We start from the raw sequence: 21,617 nt of genomic DNA on the forward strand, positions 1-21,617 counted from the left end.
GACTAACTTTCGATGTTACTGAAAGATCGACAACCAGGCTCCATCTCGAGTCACAATTCCATTTGTATTTCCAATGGATAAGCCGATTTTCTGCATTAAGTGGTACAGCTCATTCCTTGTTTATTGACTTAATAGGGGGTGTGCAGCATTTGACCATTTGAAATACAGAAAATGAGGTCAAATGATAGCGGTCGTCGATAAAAGATGACCCAACACCAAATACATTGAAAAAGATTATTATTATTATTATCATTACTATTATTATTATTATTGTTATTACTATGAAAAGTTATTTAAAGCGCGTTATCTGCAAGCGCTCTTATTGTTATTATTCTTCTTGCTACCGTATGATTATTATTGTTGTTATTATTATTATTGTTAGGAAATAGTAAACACGTGCTTGATAGTTAAATAACTCTTGACAGTTTATTTATACCGGCGCTTTCATGCTTCTCAATAATTTTTTGTGCTGAATGGTGCAGTAGAAGAAAAGTGCCTTAATAAGCCGAATTCGTTCGATTGGTCAACAGCACTTCCGAATAAGAGCAATCACAGCGTGGGACTAAGGTCTTTGGCGTCCTCTGTGATCTCGACCCGAGAGATATTCATTCTTGGGCCTGAATGTTAGGGTCATGCGCAGACACTGGTGACAAGAATGCAATCCACAGATCGTCTTTCAAATTAAATATAACATCCACCGAAACCACCTTCCCTTGGCAGTGAAATTACTTGAAATAAACTGATTTCTTTACTTGGAAATAAGTTTAAAGATAAAAACAAAGAAAAGATTCAAAAGTGGGAGAGACAATCGCCTTGAGGCTAACCCTTTTGGGATCAGTACAACGACCTAGTGAATACTCCAGATCTATAGCAAAACTGATTTTCCTTTCTTTCCAACAAAGGCACAGTCCCGTACAACCTCGTTCCCAGACTCTCCATTCTCTCTTCGTCGACAAGATACCCTGGGAACGAGGTTAAAGTTCCATAAAACTTGAGAATATGCGCAGTGCTGCAACACGAAAGGAAATGTCGCGCGGGGTCTCGGTGGATGCTATTTGATGTTACGGCCAAATAAAAAGGTGACGAGTTTGCCAATAAATGAATGGTTGCCATTAAATTAGTTTTTGTTTCCTGGCTTTGAAACCATGAGCAAAGAATGGAACATGAAAAATGTCCATTCAAAAATTGGACTTAATGGTCAAGGACACGAAGTTCGGCAATAGACTTCTTTACAGTTGTGGGCTTAGTTATCTGGCCTTTAAATGAAAGTGGTGAGGCTGGTGTTGACCTTGTTGTGATACAGACCTCCCTCCTTTTCTTATGTCAAGGATATTTTTGCCATGCTAATTTGTAAGAATTTACATAAGAAAAACAGCGAGGTTTCCATCAAAACAGGTCAACTCCAGCCTCGATTTCATTCATAGGCCAGGTAACTAAGCACACACCTGTAAAATGGGCTATTTCTTGGACACTTTTTGTAAAAAAGGTCCGAAGGAATTTAGAAACTCTTTGGTCAATTTAGCTTCCTTTTGTCAGACAAAAGATAGTCTTGATACACAAAACTGCGCCGACCAAAAGTTGCACACATTGCGAAATTGTGCCGACCTTACTGAGTTGGTCATAAATCTTGGCCCCTAAACTGGCCTCCTGAACGAATAAAACTGTTTGATGTTAGAATAAAATCTATGGGTGTCAGTCTTAGGAGGGAGAGGGTAGAGCGGCAGGTTGCTAAAGCGAGTCCGAATCTGGCATTACAACCACTTGTATGTATTTTCTATCCGTTAATTGTCCCATTTAAAATCGAACCGACTTAAATTTAACAACGCAACAAAATTTAACTGGGATTTCGTGGAATTTTCCTTCATAGGCCATGATGCACAGGCTGGAATAATCTCTTCTCTACACGTTTGAGTTCTCTCTTGCAAGCTTCTTCCTGCGAATAAACAAAAACAAAGTTTCACAATCGTGAGCAAGGAGAAGCGTACAAAAGAGCAAAGCAGTTTTTCAGCGTAATTATGTTAGCCAATAACAATAGCTGCAGACAATGAAATGAGCCAATCAAAACGCTATCTGATACACGCAAGTGACGCTAAGAGCGGGAAAATTGACGCCAGCAAGCCAATTGTCTCTGATTGCCTTGGAGTTGTGGCTCCTAAGCAGACAGACAAGATTATTTTAACCAATCACAAGAGACAAAGGCAATTCAACCAATCACGAACCGAAGCAACCGCAAGCAGTATACGCTAAGCGCGGGAAAACCGGATACACGCCGTTCTCCGCGACCTCTGCTGTCTACTGTTTTTTTACCTATTGTCTTCTCAACCAATCCAGAAAGCCCCTCTGATAGCTGCGTCCTGGTGCCCGTTTCTCGAACGTTCCGAAAAATTTTGCCCCGGAAAGCCCGCATTTTCGAAATTGCCTTCCGTTTGATTTCATAAGCTGGTCATATGTTTTCAAGACAACGAAAGGCAAAATGATTGTGAAGTTTGTTGATTAAAAATCTTTCCGTTCTTAAGATAAAGAGAGAATTGTTACTCCGAAAAAGGCCTGAAAAGTTCCGAGACGTTTGAGAAACGAGCCCCCTAATCCTGAAAAACGCTTCCCTGGAAACGCTTTCGAGCAAATTAATTAATGAATGTGAAAAAAGCCAATCTTTCACTGCAATAATGCACCGACACGCCCTTTATATAACCAAGACGATTGCTGGAACCGTAAACGTTAGTTAATAGTTAAAAAAGGCTGCTTACTTTTCCATGTCAGTGGCGTTTCCATCGGCATCTGAAAAGCACCGAAAAATCAACATATTAAAGTCATATTTAAGAAATGGCAAGAAATCGGCCTCTTTCATGTACACGACTCAATCCTGACTCTCTGGATTGATCAGTATGTAAATTCACCTCTCAATTTCAATACAGTGTCTGTATGGAGAGTTTTCACTCACGTGACCTGAGCCATATTGGATTGTTGAAACAAAAGAAAGTATTCCATAAAAATAGAGTTTAATTCCCAGAGGATTAGTTCATGGCCGCCATTCCTTTGTTTAGGTACACCAACGTCACGTTACGTCACGTGAAAACACTCTGTACCGAATAACACGTATTGAGAGTGAAGATTACCAGCTTAAGGATAATGATCCTGATATAACCCCAAATTATCATAATCATCCAACGAAGAAATCTATGGAAATAGTTAGGAGAATGAACTTTTACATCATGAGAGTCAACGGGTTTTAAAAGATCGTAGCGTTCATTTATGTTAGTTGCCACTAAGAAAAGATGCAAGTTTATTGTAGCTCTCAGATAGTACGGGAGCTGTGATTGGCTAAATTAGCGGGCCGTATTCTACAGCCCGCTTAATTTAAAATTTCGATAAAACATTATCTAGCAAGTTTTTCATGCCGTTTCTGTTACATAATCTTGTAAAACTGTTTGAATCTCGCAAGCAACTATTTCAAACAGCCAAGAAGATTTATTTTTTTCCGATTTTGACACTGCAATCTTTCTGGCAGTTGAACCTTCCGCTTGACTTCGACTAGTTTCCTCGCCCGCGCAGCGGATTAACCTCAGAGATATAATAAATACCTTACTAACCTCGTTTTCTCGCTCCGTACTGTAAGTTACGGATCTTCGTTTTTTCCCGTTGATTTATGGGCCATGAATCAACGGGGTCCATAACTTACAGTACGGACCTCGAACTCGGTTAGTAAGAGGTATACGCTAACGGATTTATCCGTCACAAAACTTACAGGCTGCCTTCTTGGCACCACCTCCACTGCAAAGTAATTGTTTACAGCAGAAAAACAGACCGCAGGAGTTGAAGAAGCAACAGAAACAATCAATGGCGATTAACACAATCAGGATAACGGCAATAACGATTCCAGCTATGGCTCCACTTCCGAGTCCTTTTGTAAGACCTTCCGCATCTGGCGTTGCTGTATAGAATAAAGAGAAAAAAAGCGGTTTATAGGTGAAGCGTCAACCATGCAATCAGCATTTAAAGGAAAATGCTGGAGCCAATGGGATAATTTCTTTGGTGACGTCAAAACCGGTTGAGAGCGTGGGAAACTTAGATACTGTGTCAACAGATGTGTTTAAGGCGGCAAAAGCGAGCTGTCGCCCAGCGGTCATCCATCGTCGACTACAGAAAGCAGAGGTTTCATTGTCAACTTCGTTCCCAGGGTCTCGCTTACTTAAACGGGACAATAGGCCATTTTTTTAAATATTCAGATTGATAGTGAGGCACTGAATGAGGACAAAAACAATAGAAACACGATGGAATGAATGTAAACAATATTTACATGTCATCCACTTTCCTTTGTCTTACTTCAAAATTGCAAGATATGTAACGAACTAAAACAGAGAAAGTGACCAAAAACGTAATCCTCGACAGGAACGGATCTAGGATAAATAATGACCGGTTTCCAAAACCACAAAAACAAAAAGTTTGGGGGGGGGGGGGGGGTTCCGGGGGTATACCTCCCCGGGAAATTTTTGGATTTTAACCCTCCAAGGTTCCCCTCCCTGTGTTTCTGACCGATTTCCGTAAAACAGGGGAGACCGGTATGGATCCGCCCCCTGCACGAAGCCTACTAAATCAGAAAGTACAAAAGGAACGAAAGAGTTAAGAATAATGATTACTTCTTTAATTTGAGTTAAGTTTGAATAACAAATCATAAATTAAATACTGTAAGTAGCTTTTCAGTTCAGTTGTGTGCAAGGTCAAGTTAGCTCGAGTTTTAACTGATCTAAATGTTATCAACGTTTTGCCTGTTAAAAGAATTATTTAAATATATTAAAAGCGGATGAGTTACTATTGAGTAATGATGCAATGTACGTATTGTAAGTGGTTTAGGATTAAATTATTAAATTAAAATGTTGATTCGAAATTAAGGCTTCAGTGGGTCAACTCAAATACTTAGATATGGTGATTTTGACTGAATTAACTCAGCTAGGATTTTCAACCCATTTTTTTGGGATATTCCTGTTGTATTAGTAAAATTTCCTAACAAGGCATTCACTTACTCACGTGCCACTTCATTGTCTCGAGAAACGAATGCAAGTGCCTCTTTCGCCTTGTAAAAGATATGTAAGCATTTGTTTGAATACAAAACACAAGTAGCAGCATCGGACTATAAATACGCTTTATTATACGCTTTTTTGAGCTTGTCTCTTACATTCAAATTACAACATGGTCACGTGACAGCCTTAAATAATTCGTCAGCGGTCCCAACCGCCTATGTCATGCCTAAGATTTGAGAAGGCGCAGAAGTTCCCAATAATCCCTCGGCATTCTCTTAACACCTAAGGTTAATTTTCCTGTGGTCACGGTGGGGGAAATATATGTAGACGATTTCAATTACAAGATCGTGATGGATTTCTTGACAAGCTTTTTAACAACTGTACGGTTGCATAGTTTAACGTATTTGCTAGCTGAACTATCTAAGAATTGTGTTATTTTACGCCTAAATTATCAATTATTATTATTATCACTGAGACACACAAAAGCAAATGCTTATTGATTCTGACTGATCTTTACTCCTTTTGATGGGTGTGTTTTGAAAACCTGCCGGACTGAATCGTTGTGTGTTCACACTCTTTAGCTGAAGTTACAAAAAAATACCTAAGTGACTCATAATTAATGCACCGAGTTCGAAAGCTGATTTGGTCCCTGCAAATGCTACCTGCAATCTTTTTCATTCGATCATTTTTATCTTTTCCAAATCAAAGGAGATTATTATTTTTCCTGTTACGAAACGGTGATTCCTGGAAACATTTTCCTTAAGAGGAGTCCAGTCTTGGATCTTTTTTAATAAATCTAAGGTATCCAAAGCCACCTGAAGGTACATGTTATTGAAAGTAGCCTTTGGATGCCGCCTTGTTCAGGGATTCACACAAACTCGTTTCCAGGGCCTCTGTTCTCTGCCTCTTTTTTCCTTGAGTGAGGTAGGGAAGAGAGACCCTGGAAACGAGGTTGGGATTCACACGCCAACTTCACAAAGTGTTTCCTAACCATTCTCTTTGACCGTACGTCACGAGTCCAGGAAAACTAGCGCTTTAACATTCACAACGTGTCCCCCTAGGCCGACTTCACAAGTCAACATAAACAATAATCCTTAAGGACCCCCCAACAGTAACCTAGGCTATTGCTTAAAGGGAAACTTTGTTGTCTTACATAAGCATATATATATATCATTTACATTGCGAGGATACTTCTGTTTGTTCAGAAAAGTCACACTTTGCCAATTAAGTTTAAACTGAAGCACTTTAGATGTTCTATGTAACGAGAACAATTTGAACATGGCACAATATTTCAAAAAAAATTAAATAAACTTTCCGCGTTTGAGTGTTGGTTAATGACCATTTAAAGTTAAATCATACTTACAAGTCTATCCCGTAAGACTGATGATAATGTAACAGTACAACTTACTACATGCATGTGTAATGATGAAAGTTACATCTTGTTACAATAAGATAAGTTTTTCCCATGTTTTTCGTTTGAAAAATTAGCACTAAATAGGTTAAGACAGATATTGAACACTTTAGTATGCCTACATCCCCATGGAAATTTTTGGTAAGCTTCAACTGTTTTACTATGGAAGAAAGATCATTCAACCTTCGTCTCCAGTTGTTCTCAGTGCCACAGGAAACTCAGTGACTTTCTCGTCTCAAATTCGAACCCAGGCTCATACTCTACTCCAAAGGAGCAATACCTGGTTAAACTCCGGTTACTTTTAGACGAAGACACGAGACAAATGTTGTGAGAATATTTCCTCATGCCGCGCGGAGAAAAACCCTTTCTTGAGTCTTTGTACCATAACTAAAAAAGGGTTCGTTAAATTAACTTTGAAAGAGAAACGAAATTCCTTATTTTTCTCTATTGTCATGTACTGGATGAAAAATATTCACGACTTTCTAAATGATTTTATCAGTAGTAACTTCGTGAACGCCGCCCTCTTAGACCAAATAATTACAGTAATAAAAACACTTAACTATAAATTATATTCCTCATCAAGCAAATGTGATAACTAGAAAATGCTCCAAAACTTAAAGCACACTATAAAAAAATCTAAAGAACGCCTTCACAAAGAATAAATTATTTCACAAATTTCAACACTTAAGCGAATTGCGTGGCAAAGCAAAAATATGAAAGAATGGGAACGAAAGATTGCTAAAAGAGATCAGAGGACAATGTTGTTGTAGTTTCAAACTCCATAGTTTCAATAACAGACTCAACGATAGTTGAACTGGTCTAGGGTCATGGAACTTCCTGCTGACTTGCTCTAACGTCATCTGGCAATTTACACACTTTCCGGAAGTGGTTTCCTGCAATCAAAGAAAGATTTAGAAATTTAGAGATAATGTGGCATAAATGCGCACTAAGTGTGCAAAGAAAAACAATACAACAATGTATGAGGTCAGTGAAGATGTACTCACTTCTCCATTTCTGTAGCATTTGTGACCTTATCTGAAAATAAAATTAAAAAATAAACGTCACTGTGGTAATGCGCTTATTAGCGAATGCAAACTAAGTCTATAGGTTTTTTTTCTTTAGTCAATTATCTGGAATGGTTTCAGTAGAGTAGCTAATCATATATTTGAGCTAGTAACGTCTACCCTTGGTGATTGGATAAGAATGGCTTGTCGATTGGCTAAGAATGTCGCGCGAGATTATTAAACCAACAGAGAAGCGTGGTGACGGAGAATCGAAGAAACTTGCAACCACTCAAATCCGAAAGCGTTTCCTATTTTTACCCGCGCCGTCATGGGTTCCTGGCGCCGTTTATGACTGGCTACTGAAGAGATTGCTTTAGCTAGTGTACTCCAGTGGTCACACTTACACATGTCCTTCTTCTTTGCAGCTGATTTGCCGCACAGCACTTGATGACAGCAAAAGATGAAGCCACACGAGTTAAAGAAGCAGCAAAATAGATCAATGGTGATTAGCACAATTAAAATAACGGCGATGACAATGCCAGCGATAGCTCCAGCTCCAATTCCTTCCTCCCCGCTTGCACCTTTAACATTCGGTCCAGCTGCTAGGAAACAAATGATAACAACATGAAGTTAAAAAAAAAGACTTCAAATCTCTACTTTGGGTTAAAAGAAACACAAAAAAACGTCCTCCATTATTAAAAAAAAAAAACTGCAGTGAGGGATGGGGGGGGAGCAGCGGCATTCGGCAAAAACTCTCAGGGGCTTCCCCGGGGGCCAAGTCGCCAAGACTCCACTGCGTGCCGGGAATTTGAATATGGCGGTCGCTGGACATGAAAGGTATGATTTTTAACGGTATCTTGTTCTAGTTTTTAGCTCAATTTTGTGCTTAATTTAGCGTAGTTACTCCTTGGGTGGGCTCTATCTAGCAAAAATCGTAGAAATTATTTATTCTTTAGCAAAAAAAAACCTAAATTCGTTTATAATTTTACAACTACATTTGAGCTTTAATAAGCTTTTAACAATTTAAGCTTAAGTGTAAGTACAGTGTATAAAGCTCACCTACACATAAATGGAAAACGTCTGGGAAAGTTCAAACTTAAAATTATTGCTGAGCTCATGTTCCTCTTGGACTAGTTCAAGACGTTTAACGGTAAGTTATTGAAAAATGACTGGCACTAAACAAAATTAGATTACTCCTTTAGAAGAAATTTTAGAGTCAGGTTACAAGTGTAGGTTAGCTTTGGCCAGCCATTATGAATAGCTAGGTACTGAAGTGGGTCTAAAGCACAGGTCACATTCCACAGGTCAAAACTAGAAGTCCCTGCTCCACTGATGAACAACTGAGCTGAAAGTTTCCCCGAGACCTGAAACAACATTTCTGTATCAAGAGTGATTAGTGTTACGAGACACTTTCGGTGTTGTAGCACAGTGGCATACTGTACACACTGACCTGTGTGACCTTATTTTAGACCCACCCAATTATATTTGGCAATCAAGCAAGCCAGATGTGCTGTGCCACGCGAATTCAGCTTTATTATGCCTAGATTTAGAAAATTAAGTCCAAAGTTAGCCGAAATTAGGCTGTAAGAAAGATTACATTTGGGTTATAGTTAGATTTAGCTATGTCTACAGAGCGTTTTGTTGGGACTTTGTGCCTCGCTTATTGTCTGAACCCATGAAATTGAAGGGCAAAAATAAGTGCTTTGTGACTATTTAGTGCATCTGTTGCCAGTCATTTTGCTTAATTCTGACAAACCAATGCCTTTGTTGCTTTATGAGTGGTGCCAAGTTTTATCAAGAATACAAAAACAGCAGGGTGGTGTTTATCCTTCAAGTTCCCTTGCATCAAAAACTGATGTGTTAACGCCCAAAATTCCTGTTCTGTTACAATTATTACATACATCGCCTAGGAAATTACGAAAAAGAAGTGTCACTGCAGGCTTATACTAATTAAAAGAAACTAACGAGTTAAGAAATAGGATATCTTAAATACAAGAACACCATTAGTGCACACTTCGTAACAATATTATTGTATTGGTAGACTCACCTGGCAAATGATTTCAACAAGTAGAGACAGAACTGTTGCATCCAAAAGGTGCAAAGAAGTTTCCCTTGCAAAAAATGTCAGTCCATGGCTTGTATGACCAAAACATGGCAGTCGTGAAAAAAAGAGACTCCAGCATCTGCAGTTTTGTTTTTCCTTGGTCATCTTGTGGACAGTTTGAGGTTATTCACACTTGAATGAGCCTTTATAACTCAATTCCTTGTCTAAAAATAATTGGTTGTGGTCCAGGAGTTTTGTTTTTTTTTTTTCATTAAATTTCAATTATGTTTCAACTTGGACTTTGCATGTGAATTGTTAAGGTTAAAGGCAAATGATTGAACCAACAACTTACCAGAACAATGATAATAATATTATTGATGTCATGAATTTGCTTAGCATTTAAAGGTTAAAATGATAGGATTTTTTGTTTGTTATACAAGTTAGGGGAATTATTTGGAATCATTCAATTCCACCGTTAATGTGAGTTAATGAGATATTTCTTTAGTCAATTAAGACGAGGATTAAGGTTTGTTAATTGCATCACTGTTTGGATTTGTGATTATTCTCCAAGCAACAGTTTTCATAAATTTTTGAAAACCTTTTTGGATTTGCAGACCCTGCCATAATGTACTAGCTTCGTTGTCACCAAAGGACTGACATTTTCTCAGGGTAACTAATGCAGTGGCCACGACATCAGAAGGCTTTAATTTGGTTTTTCTGCACTATATTGAGAGCAAGTATGGACTGGCTCGCAAATGATCGATTGAAATGTTTGACAAAGTGTGCACAAAGGTCTTGCATTAAGAAGCTGTTCTAACTTCTGGTTAGTACAGATAATCACATAATTTCGAGTGAAATCTGGAATAAATATGCACGATGAAATTCTTTTCAAAGAGCAACAAAATTGCATGATCCCACATACCAATAACTAGTACCATAATTTAGAACTTAAGCTCATGTACCAAAAGCACCATAATTTAGAGCTTAAGCTTGAAGACATACAGTAATATGAAGGGTGGTGTTTCATTTTAATCATCTATTCTTGGTTTGCACCCACATGACTCGGCGGCCATGTTGGATGGCAATACGATACAATTTATTTTCACAGAATTTGAACAATAATAAAGTTTAGTTCCCAGCGAAGAGACAGGTTATTGTTCTTGCCATCCAACATGGTAGCCATGATGTAAGATGCAAACCATCGATGCTACTATAGTTGTAATTTTCTTGCATTACAACAAGGCCTGACTTACTCCAAAAACTGAGTAAAAACACTACCCACTTCAGGAGTAAAAAAATTCTACTTCCCACGGCTGTCTCTCACTCAAAACATCTGTGCTTACGCTGCCTTACAGCACTTCTAGGACACTTTTTGGTCAAAGGGAACTTTGTTAAATATGTTAAGGATTTTACAATAATTATAAATGTTTATACATCATGTCATTAGACATAATTTTTCCTAGCATTTTCTTTTTTATTTTTTAGTTTTTCATTAAGTTAAGAGCCACTTAAACCATTGATTTCAACATTTTTGAATTATGGTTATGAGAAATAGGGGACCACTGATTCGGGTGTCGTCATTGAATCAAAATGTTAACTTGGGTAATGCTGTTTTAAATTTCTGAATTTTCCATAATGAAGTTTTCCAACACTTGTTTGTGTATACAGCTTGCAGTGCATGGGTGAATGAATGAAATGTTGCTTTCTCATTTGTTTTCTCTCTGCTTCTAATTTGGAATTTAAAATGGAGGAATTAGAAATGGGGAAAATTGACAGTTTAATGATAGTTGTGGGTAGTTGTATGTTTTCCAGAAAATCAGCACAGTCTCCTACTTACATTAGATGCTGTTTTCTTTTTCCTTAACTTACTTGCTTTCGTAGCAGTTAGATTGGTTGTTTCTCCAGAAGCTATAACCAGATTGAAAGAGATGGCATATTCAAAGAGCGGATCAGGAGAAATAATTTAAAGTTTATGACTAAAGGACATAAAGTGTCAAACAAATTGTTGTTATTACAGCTGAGCCCAAGTTTCAGCAGTGTTCATTTTAGAGCGTGCAGAAGTGACACTTTTGGGTGAACATTTGATTAGACATGAGAAGTGTAAAAAATTTAGAGCATGAAACACACACACAAAAAATAATAGTGGGTTCCTATTCAGAATTTAAATTTTTCTCAGAAGAGAAACTACAGTTGTTGAATGGAATCGGCCCACAAAAGCTTTGCACATTTGGGGTTACTTTGCTTAACACATCCATAAACGTATGCCATACTTTCCACGATAAAATTAGGCCACACAAACCTCAAATCACTCGGAAAAAAACCGAAGGAAACAGTCAAGAATCAAGAAATCACAGTCTTTCGATAAGAAATAAATTGTTTTGACCCGAAAGCCTTGTTTTCGCACCTTCTGAAACTAACACCGCTGAGACGTGGGCTCAACTTTAATAACAACACATACACTGCAGTGTATTTGGACAAAGAAAGAAGTAGGCAAAGGTGAATGCAAGCAGGGATTTCATGATTGTTTCAAGAAAGCCATCAGTCAAACTCAGTGCAAAGGCAATAGAAACGTTGAAGAAGAAGATTCCCTGTGCGATGAAGGATGATAGAGGGTGTTCACAAGCTTGGATTTTTTAACCAAGATTATCAAAAGAATGGTATTATTCATACTTCAAGTACTCCTGAGAAAGTGAAAGAAATTGCCAAACTTCTTCTAGGAAAATTCCTAGCTGCACCATATTGAAAAGAAAAAGCTGCTTTTGAAATTACTAATCTAAAAAGAAGGAACAGTACTTAAGTGTGCTGCCTAAGTAGCTTTCTTTCAGTGTCACAACGCCCTAATTTAAGATTTTCACAAGTAATGATGCTAGGTTATGGTATTTTGTACTGACTTCTTTGGCTATTTACCCTGCACTTACATGTATCATTATTCCAGATGATGAAAGGAGAAGCAGAGGCCGGACAAAGAGTTGTGAAATGTGTTCCTTGTAAAACCAGCCAAAGGAATGAGAATTTTTGAAGAATCAGTTCACAAGTTGGATATGTCTGCATAGTTCAAGTTTGGAAAAATACATAACTTAAAGACTTACATAGTCTTAAAATTGTTGTTGGAGCAGCTGAAGTGGTTTGGAAAGTAGCCTTTCCTGACGGTACTACAAGAAATCTTTCAAGGTTAGTGATAGTCCAGAAGTAAGCAAAGATAATTTAGAAATTGCTGTTTACAGAATTGAATGCGTGTCCAAGTTCCTTTTTTTGTTCTTTATACACAATTTCCGGTTATCGTGTGACTCGGTAACACATCTCACTGGGCTAAGAGAAATAATACTATTGTAGAAACATGTAAAGCATCTGTTTACTGATTTGTCAATAAAAAACAGCTTTAAATGAGAAAAACTATTCCAAGATCACATTTAACCCTATGGTTGGGCCATGGAATGTGACTTGGACTTTGCAGTACAAAATTGAATGGGATATCAAGCAAGAACACACAGAAACTCCTTTGAATAAAGTGTAGGCTGCCAGTAGCCTTTTTTTGTTTTTGGTGGTAAGGTAAACGGTAAGGCAAGGGGACGGCTTAGAGGCACTTGTCTGCACTTGCTTTCCAGCAACATGTAACATGTCTTGGTTTTGATTTCCAGATATAGTATCTTTTGTTCTGGTGGTTTTTAGGGTTTTCATTCTCTACTCTGCCTCCAAGAATATGGTTTTTCGCTACTTCAAAGACAACATTTCATTTGATCAACGAAGTGTCTCCAATAAGCTCTTCTTGTTAGTCTCTGTCATTACTGTCATCATAAACAATGCCTTGATTAATGCCACTCTTGTTATAACTATTAGTCTGAGACACTGTGCAGCAACACTTGTTGAAGGGTGTGTTATAAAAATAATATGTCATGTACTATTATCATTATCATTTATTTATAATATTATGCAAATTTCCTTTGACAAGTTGCAGTATCAAGGAGTTAGATTGATTTTTTAGTTCAGCATTTAATTCATTTATTCTTTTTCTGTATTAAAATGCATATTTTTTTGTTGAGAATTTCATTTTCGTTGAATAATGCAAAACTCTTGAATATCCACAGAAATTCTGATTTGCATGTACTGGCATTTCCATTGTGTCATAATGACATTCAGTACTTGGATGAATTTTGCATTCAGTAGGAATTTTGTTTAACCAACTGAGACAAACTACAAATAGAGTTACAAGTTAAAGAGGGGCACCCTGTCTACTACACTATACTGCTAATTTCATTTTTAGAACATGCAGTATGAAGTTTCGTAAACCTGTGTGCAGAACGGAATGAAATGAAGGTTGGAAAGATACATGTAGTCAGCTACCAACCTTTGTTTCCTGAAAAGATTAGGCAATAACCTATGTCCTTTCTGTAGTTGTGAAACTGATGAAGGCTAAGTGACTCAGTTAACTACACTGTAAATAAATGTCTTTGTCTTCTGATACTTACTCTCTCATATAGATAGTACCATGTGAAATATGCTGGATGATTTTACTCTTCAATAAGCAACGCATTGCATGGGAGTGTATGAGTTTCCGGGATAAATTTTCTACAATGTGAGTCAAAATTCTCAAAATTCATTATTGTGTATCTAGAACAAGGATTACGAACATGTCTGCCTTTCTGCTTCTAATCTTAATTTTTCAAAGGAAAGTACTTATTTTTTCCTTTGCTCTGAAACAGTTACCTCTTGCACTTAGTAAAAAAAAGTCTCCGCTTACGAGCCAGAAGGCTCATCAGGCCGGCGCTTATCTCCGGTTTCTGTAGCATGAAGCGACTAGGAGTATTTGTACTCCCCCCTGGATGGGATGCTAGTCCATCGCAGGGTTACCCCCAGCATTACGCCGGTACCCATTTATACACCTGGGTGGAGAGAGGCACCGTGAGAGTAAAGTGTCTTGCCCAAGAACACAACACAATGTCCCCTGCCAGGCCCCGAACCCGGACCACTCGATCCGGAGTCGAGCGCACTAACCATGAGGCCACCGCGCCTCCACTTGCACTTAACAAGGTAAAAAATATTTTAGTTATGGAATTAATTTTATTCTTAAACTAATTTTATAATATTGATAATATAATAATAATAATAATAATAACAATATGTTATTGTTATTGTTATTATTAATTATTATTATCATCATCATCATCATCATCATCTTTCTTAACGTTACTTACTTTGTCCAGGATCTTCACTTGGTGTTTCTAAGTCATAAATGAACAGAAATGTAACAAAATTTATATTTCATTCTTTCATTTATGAAAACATACATTTTTTTTGGTTGCTTTTTGTTCCACCACGGACAGTGTGGAATAATAATAGCGATATTTTAAAGGTGGTTGTCAATAACATTTGCTTGATATTTTAAACTGTTTTTAGGAGGGGGGGGGAACCTCATAAACGAGGTTATTTTAATCTTTAACAATAATATTATTTTTTTAATTTAATTCTTTTAAAGATTAAGAAAATTAGACAAGTCAAAATGGTTTACTTTTGATTGTTACTTGTTAACATGATTGTTACCAAGCTCAAATTGATAGTTCCATTTAATATGCAATATTAATTTTACTTAATGGGTTGTTAAGTCTGCAATTTTATAACTTAAAACTAAAACTAAAATAAAAACTTTAAAAAATAGCAATATTATTACGGTGAATAAAATAATTATTATTATCACCTTGGTTAGACTTCAACTGATTATTCTCTAATTTGTTGTAAGTTAAGAATAATGCATTATTAGTAGGATGTTTGTTTTGCTGCTTTTTTGCGGCAGTCAGCTTGACAATAGGAAGCTTTTAATTAGCAACTACAACAGCAATGGCAGTGAGAATGTCACAAATTTGCATATTTAGTGGGCAAAAACAATAGCTTTGCATGCTCTGCATGTGCGTTTTTCATTTTTGTCTATTTCTTTGCTGTCGTCAGCAAAACAACAACGTGAAATACTGTAACTATATTTGAGGTTTTATGGAGCGCTTGGAGATAAATTTTCATTATTTTTCTCCCCTAAATTAAGCGTGACTCATATATTAGGTTTCATTCTTGAGAGATTGCCACACCACTGTCATGTTAAAAAGCTTGGAATAGTCACGCAATGATTACAATAACGCAAATTTATGTTTTGAGATGACATTCTCGTTGCCGTTCCTGTCATCGTTGCTAAAGCTCCCTAATGGCTCCCAGAGGTGTGTGAGAAGTAAGATTAGTAGGATGTTTGTTTTGACATTTTCATCGAAGCCATCGTAATCAAACTACGTGTAAGCTCATACATGGATTGATTCTGTTCTGCAATGGAACTACCGGTACTGATTGTGACGAAACTTTCATGTCACCACTCCCACCCCTCAATGATCCATTGCCTCTGATTTTTCACAACATTGTACATGTATCCACTGACTTCAAAACCATGGTAACAGCACAGAGATGTCCTTTGGAAATTGTATGATTTTGGGTACAATTTACTCTGAATTAATAGGTATTGGTGTTGTTTTAAAAGTTCTGAAAAGCTCATCCAAGTTAGGCCTTTTTCATCAAGAGGGTCTATTTACTCCTAATTGTATGAGATGGTTGCGCCATAAACTTTATTTGGTTTGTATACACTCTTGCAAGCAATAGATAAATTTTCTCCACAAACTGCCTTAAGTTAGGAAAACTATTCGAGCAAGCATAAAAAATTCTTCAATGCATCCAGTTTGAGAACTTTTTGTTCATACGGTGTAGTACTACCATTTGTCAGGTTTCCTCTTGTTTTAGTTATTTACCATAATTTGTATTTCTAAAAACAGCAAAACTACTGTTGGGCATTGAATCAGATATTATTTTTTTTGCTGTAGTCATGTGTGTGTGTGTTTGCCATACACTTAAACCTCATTTAAGTAATTTCTTTATTGAAAATATGTAAAAACTGGTCAGTCATTATGGTAAATTCAATAGAGTACCGAAGTGATGACGTCACAAAAATATATTTTTTTGGAAATTATGGTATATTATGTCATATTCTTATAGAGGATCCTAAATGATGCCCTCACACCCGAAATTAGCTCTGAATTGCAATTCCCAATGGAGATATGAGGGATCAAAGTTTGATAGCATCCCATACAAACCCTTCAAAATTTGTTCTGGTTCCTTCAGTTTGGAACCAGCTCAAAATTAGAGAGATTTATATGGGGCAGTATCAAACTTTCATCCTTTATATTTCGGCTGGGAATTACAATTAAGAGGTGATTTTTGGCAAGGACCCTCTTTTAAGGATGCTCTATTTGAAAATGGTGCCAAATCCCATAATTTCACAAATTAATTTTTTTGTGACGTCACTCTTCGGTACTCTATTCAGGAAATTCAATAAGTAAAGAAAACCATATTAGTTTTCTGGATGCATGCGCAAGCACAGGACCTTGAAGCGTGCATGTAATTTGAAACTCTTTTCCTTGGAACAAGGCTGGGGATTTTAGGACCCCAATTTTATGCCCAAATATGGACAAAAAGAAGATAGAAGCTGCATGAGTGGGAAAATGCATAAGCAACGTGACATCCAATTAAGGAAATTTTTAAAGTAAAACAACCCCAGCTCTGAACCAGAGTTCAATGCTTCAAGTTTGTAAGGTTCTGATGCACATGAATAACATTATTATGACACTTCAGAAACCATAGAGTACATACCAGTTGTTTCCATCACAGAAAATGACCTGATATCAGGTTCACTCAAACCAGCTTGGTTCTCTGCATACACCCTGAACTCGTACTCAGCCTCAGCTTCTAGATCTTTTATGATGAGCTGCTCCGCAGCAATGTTGTCTTCGCCGAAAATGACAGTGTCATCATTTATGGGCTTCTTCCTCCATTCAACTTTGTATTTGATATTGGCATCACCACCATTGTAAGAAGGTGGAGTCCAGGTCAAGGTGAAGCTAGACCCAACGTTACTTTCAGTGTTTATAATTAACGGTTTTCCAGGGACACCTAAAATTTTAAGTTGGTGAATTGTTACTGTCCAGGCATGGTAAAACAAAGCCATTTGAACCTATGTAACTACATGTATATGTCAAACAACGAAAAACCTGATGTGAAACAAATTAGCAATAATAACTACTCAATAACTGAGAGTGAGCAACATCACAAATTGAGGCCTTGCCATATTACAGCTAGGTCAAGGTTTGAGATTTTGCTGTAACGACCAAACAGTCGAGGTTATTAAGTTGTTTATTATATGCCTAACAGAATGGTTCCAAAGAGTCAGAGTGCACGTTATATCGGCCAGGAACACTAGCCATGAAATAAATGTTATAAGTGGTAAGTCCAAATATGATTGAAGAATTTGACTAACTGCCGAGGCAAGACCAAAGGACAAGGTAGTCAATAATAATACATGTAAACAACATCGTCGCTCTTTAGAGGTTGGGTGCCCGAAACATCCTGGAGCTTCCACTATTGGCAGCCAGCTCTGAGATGGAGACTGCACGGATGCCTGGCAAAACCTGACAACCCAGCCATGAGCCCCCATGCCCCCAAGAAAAACAGGCACCCGTCACACTGATAACACAGTGGAAAGCAGAGGGTGGGGAGGGAGGGAACAAAAACTCCTAAACGCTCCACACACAATGCTCCTACTTCCCGCCACACTGATAAATAAGCGATACAGCCCTAAGCACAAGGTATTCCACCATGCACAAGTACATGTATACTAAAACCACTGACCAATTGGCCGCAGTCGCTCCTAGTTGTTTACTTGGTTAAACTTTGTTTAACCTCATTAAATTATTATTTTTCATGAATGGAATTGGAGCCAGTAAAAAATAAAGATGTTCTGAAGAAATAATAATTAAAACAATAGTAACAATAATCAAGGGGCTCTGTCCAGATATATGTGGCATTTCGTTGTTAAACTATTGTAAAAAAAGAAGTCATGAAAGCTAAGGAGATGTGTAGATTGCCAAAACCGGACAAGACTGAAATAGGTTGCATTTGGTAATCTTGAAGTTAGCCTGATTTTTTTTTTAAGTTTACTTCATTGCACCTGCATAAAGTTGGTTTTTCTTCAGAATAGTCTTGTAAGTGATAGAAGAATGGTATCTTATAGAATTCCAAATTACCATTTTTGACTAGAAACCTCATAGTGAACTCAAGATTTCCTGGCTCACCCCAAATGCCATGACATATTAGCCCCTTTGAAGCTGCACTATTCTAAATCTATTCTAAATCAAAATCTAAATATACATCACAATCTTTTGGGAATTACATTGGGATGGAAGGTTAATTGCCAGTGTTTTAGTTCATTTTGGCTGTGAGGCCTATGGAATTATTCATGGTACATGGTTAATTTAAGTCAGAATGAGTAGGTATAACAATAATTAATGCCCAAGTCGCCAGTGGAGGGTAGGTGCCCAAGAAGCCTGGGGGCTGCAACCGCAGTCACATCCCCAAGGCGCTAGAACACCCGACTGGCCTGCCCAACCCACAACCAAGCCACAAGTCCCCCGCACCAAGCCCCCCTCAGGCACCCATCACACTTGAGCCAGATAGCTCAGTGGAAACAAAAATAAAAAAAGAAAGAAAATACAAAAAAAAAAGAATTCAAAAATAAAGAAGAACACACAAAAAAAGAATACAAAAAAAAAAGGAACAACACACAAAAAAAAAGAATACAAAAAAAAGGGGGGGATAGGGAGGGAATGCCGAGAACCACTAAACTCCTAATCCGACTCACAACGCCACGCCAACAGAGCAACAAACACACTGCAAACACATGGGACAACAACGCATGCACTGAGCAGGAATACTGCTGAACAATGTCAGCCCCAGGGCTCCCACAACCTAAAGAGTGCTGCAAACGCTACAAAAACGCATCAAACGCTAACAAACGCCTGCAAAAACACTACCGACTGGACTAGCTCCCGGTCGTAAACCATGTAACTATAACAAACGCTACAGAACGCACCAAAACACTAAACAAACACTACCAGACGGCAAAGACACTAACAACCGCCTGCAAAACACTACTGACCAGACTAGCTCCTAGTCGTTAACTATGTTAAATTTCATTTAACTATATTAATATTAAATTTCCAACCTCGGTTAATGCATTTGACTTGCTCTGATTGGTTCACTCAATCTCAGTTATCAGCTCATATACCTGAGTTTGACCTTATATGGTAATTTATTGCACTAAGCATTGCTGAGCTAAAAAAAATTTTGCCACAAAGCGAGATCTCTCTCTGAAAAAAGCAAAAAATGACCTTTTTGTGGAAAGTTTGGATTTATTCCGACGTTTAGAAGTTTTGTGATGGGCCTGCATCTGCCTGACCACAAGGTATTACACAACATTGCACCTTCATCAAGTTTTTTCGATTTCGCTCGGATTGTCTTGCTTTTTTCACTCGTATTTCGTACTCCCAAGCTTTTGGAGTTTAAGCAATTAATAAAACAATTATTATTCTATTCATGCTTGTTGGATATGAGACTGGTTATACATCTACAACCACTCACAAAGAATCAAACACCATCTTAAACAAGCCATAATTGTCTAAAATAAGCAAGACGACAATATGTGGTTACAATTTAGCCGAAAAATCTGGATAAGAATGGCGCTTTACCCTGCATTCCATCCTGTAAACTGCGCTAAAATTGTGAGAAAGGGCCTGGAAACGGCACGATCCTCACTAATTTCCTGAATTCCGGGAAATAAAGTGGCAATTAACATTCATTCAAACTGCTATGAATGGTGCCACTTTATGTCCCGGAACTCGGGAAATTCGTGAGGATCGTTCCGTTTCCAGGCACTTTCTCACAATTTTAGCTCAGTTTACAGGATGAAATGCAAGGTAAAGCACCATTCTCTTCCTGTTGGTTTTTAAAAAATTCTGAAAATCGCTTACCTTTATGCCACGATCATTCCACCCGGATTGTTTGGCTAATGGTAACCACATATTGTCGTCTCGCATATTTTAGACAATTATGGCTTGTTTAACACTGTATTCGATTCTTTGTGAGTGGTTGTAGATGATTTTGAGGTAGTTGTAGATGTAGTGGATTTTTTTTTTGAGGTGGTTGTAGATGATTGTAGGTAGTTTTCAGTGGTTTTTGGTTGTTCCACTTTTTAGTAACTACGTTTTAAATGCTCCTTGAAACATGGAAGAGCATGTGTGCACAGAATGCCCTAGACGCAAAAATATTCCCTCCTCAATCTTTCTAGTTTCACTTCTGGTTCATGTATTTTTTTCCTTTTTTGTTGGTTGCTGAATGACGTATCTCTTCTTGGTAAAGTATACCAAATTCCATATTTCGTGTCTTTGGAAACTCACGGGAGATAAGATTCCTAGAATAATGATTCCTGGGCAGATTCATAAATATCTCCGCTCTTACGTAAACCTGAAAACTTGAAGAGCATGTGAACAAAACCTGCTGGTATGCCGTCAAAAACATGGTCAACGCCAACGTTTCATTGGTCAAAAGTGCCACACGACCGGACAAACCGTTGACGTTTGAAAAGGAAAACCTCTAGCAAAATTAGTCACGCTTCAAGGATGGACGCAAATGGTAGTAAAAGCATGAACTTCTATCATAATAACAAAAATAACTGTCAACATTTTTCTTGTTTTTAGTGATTTACATCTGATACCACTCACAGTATTTTTTGGTTGTAGCTGCAACAGATTCCACATCACTGAACCCAACTGCATTTTGTGCTATCAAACCAACCGTATATGGTGTTTCCGCCTCAAAGCTGTCATAGTTGATGTCTGCTTTGTGTCGACTTCCATCAACAGTCTCTTGATGTAGTATTTCATCACGTAGTGAAAGTCTAATCACATAGTTTGTAACTGGCATTCCTCCATCGTCGTCAGGATTTTCCCATTTCATGCTAACATCCTTGCATGTTGTGTTGGCAAACACTTGGCGTGGCATTCCTGGCAAAACTGTGAACAATTCAATAAAATAAACAAGCTTACTGACTCTTCCTGGATACATTTACTACATTACTGAATGCGTCTTATAAACAAATTATTAGACAAATGAAAAAAGCACGCAAATGATAGATAACCAATCATTATAATAATAACAATAATGAAGCTTACACGCGTCAATGTAAAGTTCTTAAGGACCTGGAAGCTCCAGGATGTCTCAGGCAT

General features: G+C 37.6%; 1 protein-coding gene and 1 long non-coding RNA gene across 15 annotated transcripts in view; one reads left to right on the forward strand and one right to left on the reverse strand.

The window, feature by feature from the left end:
• Nucleotides 1-220: 220 nt before the first annotated feature.
• LOC137981495 (neural cell adhesion molecule 1-like) overlaps nucleotides 221-21,617 on the reverse strand; it is a 49,079-nt gene continuing 27,682 nt past the window's right edge. For 2 of the 13 annotated variants that reach the window (XM_068828583.1, XM_068828584.1), the window contains exons 10-17: nucleotides 21,114-21,404; nucleotides 17,152-17,451; nucleotides 14,670-14,696; nucleotides 12,567-12,629; nucleotides 11,347-11,385; nucleotides 7,838-8,035; nucleotides 7,434-7,464; nucleotides 5,124-7,322 (exon numbers count right to left, since the gene is read on the reverse strand). In XM_068828583.1, coding sequence (XP_068684684.1) covers nucleotides 7,298-7,322; nucleotides 7,434-7,464; nucleotides 7,838-8,035; nucleotides 11,347-11,385; nucleotides 12,567-12,629; nucleotides 14,670-14,696; nucleotides 17,152-17,451; nucleotides 21,114-21,404 — 974 coding nt within the window. In that variant the 3' untranslated portion in view covers nucleotides 5,124-7,297. Of the gene's footprint in view, nucleotides 1,934-2,747; nucleotides 2,779-3,745; nucleotides 3,932-5,123; nucleotides 7,323-7,433; nucleotides 7,465-7,837; nucleotides 8,036-11,346; nucleotides 11,386-12,566; nucleotides 12,630-14,669; nucleotides 14,697-17,151; nucleotides 17,452-21,113; nucleotides 21,405-21,617 lie in introns of those variants that run through there. The other 11 variants (XM_068828585.1, XM_068828587.1, XM_068828586.1 and 8 more) reach the window with 11 other exon arrangements.
• Nucleotides 8,042-13,947, forward strand: LOC137981498 (uncharacterized). 2 transcript variants are annotated; one of them, XR_011118590.1, is made up of 3 exons: nucleotides 8,042-10,300; nucleotides 12,413-12,648; nucleotides 13,147-13,947. It is a non-coding gene; the product is annotated as an uncharacterized lncRNA (long non-coding RNA). The 2 variants fall into 2 exon arrangements; XR_011118589.1 differs by having other exon boundaries at nucleotides 8,042-8,270.

Source organism: Montipora foliosa, chromosome 13 (genome assembly GCF_036669935.1).
Source record: "Montipora foliosa isolate CH-2021 chromosome 13, ASM3666993v2, whole genome shotgun sequence".
Lineage (NCBI taxonomy): Eukaryota > Metazoa > Cnidaria > Anthozoa > Scleractinia > Acroporidae > Montipora > Montipora foliosa.